General features: G+C 53.6%; 1 protein-coding gene across 3 annotated transcripts in view; it reads left to right on the top strand.

Annotated features, from left to right (window-relative positions):
* The window catches only part of SLC22A23 (solute carrier family 22 member 23), a 172,795-nt gene that overhangs the window by 149,543 nt on the left and 17,218 nt on the right, over positions 1-6,034 (top strand). For all 3 annotated transcript variants that reach the window (XM_025891073.2, XM_073877515.1, XM_073877516.1), the window contains exons 6-7: positions 3,483-3,585; positions 5,524-5,756. In XM_025891073.2, coding sequence (XP_025746858.1) covers positions 3,483-3,585; positions 5,524-5,756 — 336 coding nt within the window. The remainder of the gene's footprint in view (positions 1-3,482; positions 3,586-5,523; positions 5,757-6,034) is intronic.

Genomic DNA, 6,034 nt, shown 5'->3' with positions numbered 1-6,034 from the left:
CTCCTCCTCCTGCTCCTCCTCCTCCTGCTCGTCCTCCTCCTGCTCCTCCTCCTCCCCCCTTCTTCTTTCCCCTACTTCTCTGTCTTTTTCCCCATCGCCATAACTGATGTTTTCCCAGTTTCACCAGGAGCACATCAGCAGTGCACATAAGTATAAAAGCAAAGCCAGTTAATCTCACCCCCGCATCCAGACAAATGCAAATTATCGTCTGTGTGTTTGCCCTGCATCTCTGAGCACTGAGTGATCCAGCACTGTCCTCTCCTCGCTCTGTGCTGTCCTGGGGAAGCAGGGTTTGACCCCTCACCTGGATCTCTTCCGTATGTAGAGGTCATGACTCCTGGGTGTCTGCAAGGACACCTGTCCCTTCTGCAGCTGGGGACCGTCTTGGTCAGCCAAAACACTGGCCAGGAGGGGCGCCTGCTCACCCAGGGCCATGCGGGGCTTCATCTGCTCCTTTGGTCTTTGTAACAGTGCTCCAAGAGAGGGGCATTGTCCCATGTGCCAGCTGAGAAACTGAGGCACAGAGGAAGCCCAACAAAAAGAAAGAAGACCGGGATTCTGCCAGGTCTGTCAGACCCCTTGCTGCATTGCGGGTGAAGCTGTGATCTGACAGGGATCCGCGGAAACGCGGAGGAGAGGGCACCAGGGGCTGCAGGATGGAGTAGGGGCAGCCGGCTGGTCAAAACTCTGTCAGCCCCGTTTGGTTTTGTTTTGACATTTTTCTGATCCTCTGAATATAATCTAATCTGTGAATCCAGAGGGTCGGAGAGCTTGGAAGGAGGACAGGGAGAGGAAATGCTTTTAACAGTCACTTCCTTGGTGCTCAGAGTCTGCTTGGCTGGCACTCCCCTTGTAATCCTGTGCAGCCGTGCGCAAGGACGCAAGGCCATCCCGGCTTTCCATCTGACGCCTAGAGAGATGGAGGGTCATCTGCTGGTCCTTCCAGCTCAGAGCTGGGGGCTTTTTGTCCCAGAGACACAGACTTCGTGCTGAGGCAGTTTGATGTTGTCGTTAATAGGCTGGTGATTTATGTAACCGAGACAACATATCAATAGCCCCAGACAGGTTAATTTAATTCTGTTTAGAATAATGAAGTTACCTCTGTAGATTACAGTCAGTTCTGTAGACCTTGGGCTGTACAGTTTAATGTCATAAAAAAAAAAAAAAAACACTCAGGTCACAATTGCAGTTGCTGCAGCTTCTTTAAACATCTGTTTCATGTATTAGCCGTTAGGTTTGAGCCACATTACCAAAAAAAAAAAAATTAATTTATATAAACATTCTAATAGCCGTTTTCTTCTTGGACAGTTTCCATGATGAGCAAGTGTGGCTACTATAGTTGATTCCTGATGAGGTTTTTTTTTTTAGATTTTATTTATTTATTTGAGAAAGAGAGCCAGAGAGAGCATGAGCAGGGGGAGCAACAGAGGGAGAGGGAGAAGCAGACCTCCCCACTGAGCAGGGAGCCCGATGTGGGGCTTGATCCCAGGCACCCCAGGATCATGACCTGAGCTGCAGGCAGACGCTTAACCGACTGAGCCACCCAGGCGCCCCTTGATGAGTTTTTTAACAGTGAAGACACTCAGACCATTGGATCCAATATTATTTGTTAACCATACTAATTCCATGTTCTTTAAAAGTTTTTTAGTGTTTTAACCAAGGGGAAAGGATGTTTGTAAATCAAATCAGCCTATGTTTGCAGAGGGGGGAAAGTAAAGGCTGGGAAGATGTCGGGAGTTGGGGGGATCCATGGAGAGACAGCTGAAGTGCTAGCTGTTCTAGCTTGTGCATAGACCTCAATTTTGTACCTAAATAGGGGAAGGAAGAAAGTTCTGGAAACTCAGGTGGCATGGCATCCCTCAGACAGCGAAAGACTTTTCCTTCTCCCTTCATGCCCCAGCTGGTGACACTGATCCAAAAAAAACCCCTCATGGTTAAGCAAGATATTTTCCTTCAAAGTGTAACTAATAAGGTTTGTGGCCCTTCTTCCATGGGCTGGCAGGAAAGAGGTAGAAGAGGAGAGTCGAACTGGGGACGTCCAGGGGTAGGAATGGCCCTAAGAGATATCAGAGCGCACTTCCGTAGCTCGGTCCCCTCCGCAAATGCTGCTTTGAGGTCTCTCCTGAGGTACTTCTTTCTTCCAAGCTCGGAAGCCTTCCTCAGTAGACTGTGCCTTCCCACCCATACTGCTTGTTTTTGTTTGGTTGGTTTGGGTTTTTTAGTAAACTTATTTTGGAATACTTTTAGGTTTATAGAAAAGTGGCAAAACTAGTACAGAATTTCTGAATACTCTGCACTCCGTCCGTCTCCCCCACTGTTAACATATTACCACAGGACCTTTGTCTCAGTCGAGAAGCTGCTGCTGGTACATACACCTAAATGACCCCAGCCTTCCCCTGGCTGTCACCAGTCTCTCCATTGATGACTTCCTGTCCCAGGATCCCAATCCAGGATGGAACTTAGTGGTCACCCCTCCCCAGCCTCCTCTGGCCTCTGCCTTATCTCTCGTGGCCTTGACAGTCCTGAGGAGCACCGGCCACCCATCAGTGGGTTAGGTCTCCCTTTCCCTTTTGAGCTCCCAAGTAGAGAATGAGTCCTGAGGAACCGCTCGGCTGGGAGAGCGGGGAGGGGCGTCGGAGGCTGAATGTGGGACATTCCTGCTCCTGGGCGCACAGGGAGCTCCAGGAGGCTGGGGCATTTCCTTGTGTTGACCTTTCTTGTGAGGCTGCCAGGTCGATACCCGGCCTTCGGCAAACTGCTCCACCTTGTGAGTGGGGCGTTGGAGGCGCCTGTCGGAGTCTGTTCAGAACGGCTTTCAGAGCTGGTGTGAGCCACCCGAGAAACTCCGTCTCATGCGCTGGGGGGTGGTCACATCACTGAGCAAAACACTGCCTGTCTTGCTTGGGTCGCAAAGACCTTTGACTGTTGGCGAAGACGTACACACAGGCACGTGTGCATACACTTGTGTCTGCCCTTCTGTGCACATGTGTGCACTCACGTGTGCAGGCCTGACTTGGAGATGGCTGCCCACGAAGCTAAGGAGCACAGGAGCGTGGCGAGGCAGACGGGTCAGACTCTAGAAGGACAGGAACCACTTGTTTTGATATGGCCTGAACCTGATTAGTGCCTCTGTGACCTAGAATATCATTTAGTTTTGTGCTTGGGCAAAGCAGGGTGAGTCTACCCTGATGGCTTATTTGTGCGGGTCCTGCCTCTCTGGCAAGAAAGGCTTTGCAGCGGCAAGGGACTCTTGACGGCATGTCGTGGCTCCCTTCAGGCCCCACGGGGAAATTTGAACTGCAAAGCTGGTGTCTTTGTGGACGCCTTTTCTAACCTCAGAGCCAGACCCTTATCCCCTAGCTTAACGGAAAAAAAAAAAAAAAAAAATGTTTCCCCTTGTCATGATGCCCAAATTCGGGAACATCTGTGAGGCTGCCTGTCCGGGGTCTTGCCGAGAGGTCACAGGCTCTCTTTCCCTGCAGAGCTGGAGAAGGAGCTTTCCCGGAGGCCCAAGAAGGTCTGCATCGTGAAAGTGGTGGGAACCCGGAACCTGTGGAAAAACATCGTGGTCCTGTGTGTGAACTCGTGAGTCGCAAGAGGGACACGGAGAGGGTGGAAGTCAGGGAGAGGCTGGGAAGAGAGGGCAGAGGGGCCCTCCTCCTCCCACAGCCAGCCCAGGGCTTTGCTCTTTGCCGAGAGGCCCTGGGCTAAGCCCCGGCATCAGTGTTACCGAGAAGGTCTTTCTCATCTTGACTCACAGCTCAATAACCCTGCCCTTCCCTGACCACACGAGGTGGCCTTCACTCAGGGTCAGTGGTCATCTAAGGTCGGGGGCGGGGGGGTTAACCCTTATTTGATGTTAGAGGCTATGGGGTGGGGGTAGTTTTACACTCACCTGCGAACGGCCTCAGGACTGCTGTCTGGCAGAGAGCGAGGCCCGGGGTCAAGGCCCTGGTCCTACCATTTCCCAGAGCTGTTTCTTTCGAAGCAGCTCTACTTAATCAGTTCTCGATACTGGGGTTCCTGCTCACACCCTGTCCTACACTCAGGGAGATGGAGGCCGTGGGCACACGGTGGGTCAGGGCCGGAGCCCTGAGGCCTCAGCCTCCCGGCCCAGAGCCGGCTCCGGACACGGCCACCATGCTGTTGTCCAGTCTCAGACAGAGAGTAGCTAGCTAGGCTAGCTAATGGGACCATTAAAAATGGAATGACTTCTCCAACTTTTATTTCGGGGAAAGAAACACAAATTGTGACATAGAGGAGATGCCAAGTTTCCATTTTAATGCTGCTTGTGTAACGCTTCTGACCTTTTTACCTGTTGTGGTCAGAAGACTGCCTTCCTACCAGAACAAAAAGGTAGGTTTCCCTGAGACCTCAGTAGGCTGAGAAGCAGAGAAAGTTATCTGGGATCCCCAGAGGTGAACCCAGTCTCCACCAGTTGCTCGATGGTAAAAGGACGGCACCGGCAGGCCCTTTGCGGAGGATTTCCCAAATGGAAATGAGTTCATTTGGCAAACAGCAGCTTCGTCCTGCAGGGGCAGGGGTCTGTTGCAGTTGACCTTGACGCATCCTCATGGTGTGATAAAAGCACTTCGATTTCCCCAAAGCACGGAAGAGGGGTTGGGTGAAAAGGAGGTTTTTAGCGCTGGGCCGGCTGCCGAGCGCTGACGTCACGAATGGGCATTCACGGCGCTGCCCACGTGATGCGCGCGCACCTGCAGCCTCCCGGGGGAGTGAGGGTGGGGGGTCCCGGGTGCATTCGGATTCCCGCTTCCCAGACTGGATGTCTGCCTCCAGGGGCCCGGACACAACGTTTCCCCGGCAGGTTTATATGATCCTCTGGGGGCGGGAAAGAGGCTTGACCCAGGGCAGAGGGAAGGAAACAGTGATAAATTAAGAATGGAAACAGAGTCTCCAAGACCAGATGTCTTCATTTGGCCTGACTTCCTAGAGCTTTCCCAGGGCGTGTCTTGTCAATAGCAGCAGGAATGGGTTTAGTAGGTAGTTATCTGGACGGATCGCCAAGTTTCCAGAACCCTGAATGCTGCAGGAAGAGGCAGAGGCCCAGATAGGCAGGATGCCTTCGAAGTTGTCACTTGTCAGCTCGGTAGACTGGTGCGAGCTGCTTAACCTCCTTGGGCCTTTTTGCCCTTCTGTGAAATGGGTCTGACAGGAGCTCCTGGGGGGACCGACATGGGATGAAGTGAGCTGATGCGTGGGGAGTGCTTTGTCATGCGTGATGGATTTGTTGGATGGTGTTCAAACCGACGGTCTCACTGCTTTTACACCCCACTCTTCTGCTAAAGGGATGGTGGAGAGGGAACCGCCACCCCCTCCCCCATGAGGGGCACGCTCCTGTCATGTCTCTGAAGTCCCTTTGCCTTGCACCCGGTCATACATTCGCTGGTGGTGACAGCATGTTTTCTGTGACATGCTGAGCTGCCTCCCTATTTCCTGGTCATTGATCCCTCCTGCCTTTGTCCGCCTGCCCATTGCCCCCCTCGGCTGTGTGTCTCCCCACAGGCTGACGGGCTACGGGATCCACCACTGCTTTGCACGGAGCATGATGGGCCACGAGGTGAAGGTGCCGCTGCTGGAGAACTTCTATGCCGACTATTACACCGTGGCCAGTATTGCCCTGGCATCCTGCCTCGCTATGTGCATGGTGGTCAGGTTCCTGGGGCGCAGGGGCGGGCTGCTACTCTTCATGATCCTCACGGCCCTGGCCTCGCTCCTGCAGCTCGGGCTCCTCAACTGTGAGTGGGGTTGGGGGCGGGGACGGGCCTGGGGGGCGGCGGGCAGAGCCTGGGGCTGGGGAGCTGGCCTATGACCAAAGGGTATTGGACAGAGCTGGGTGAGACTTGAGGAAAGTTTTCTGTGACCTGAGCTATTATTCCAAAATCAGTAGCTTGAGGAAAGTGCCTTGGGAGGGGACCAGTTTGAACTGGAATGTCCATGGTGACTGCCGTTGATGGAGAGCACCGTGCGACACCGCCCCCCCCCCCCCCCCCCCCCCCCCCCCCCCCCCCCCCCC

The sequence above is a fragment of the Callorhinus ursinus genome, unplaced genomic scaffold (genome assembly GCF_003265705.2).
Source record: "Callorhinus ursinus isolate GAN/ISIS: 27379988/994484 unplaced genomic scaffold, GSC_fseal_2.0 scaffold26, whole genome shotgun sequence".
In the NCBI taxonomy this organism is placed as follows: domain Eukaryota; kingdom Metazoa; phylum Chordata; class Mammalia; order Carnivora; family Otariidae; genus Callorhinus; species Callorhinus ursinus.
The sequence above is the reverse complement of the archived record's forward strand: the minus strand, read 5'-3'. Positions and strand labels throughout refer to the sequence as shown.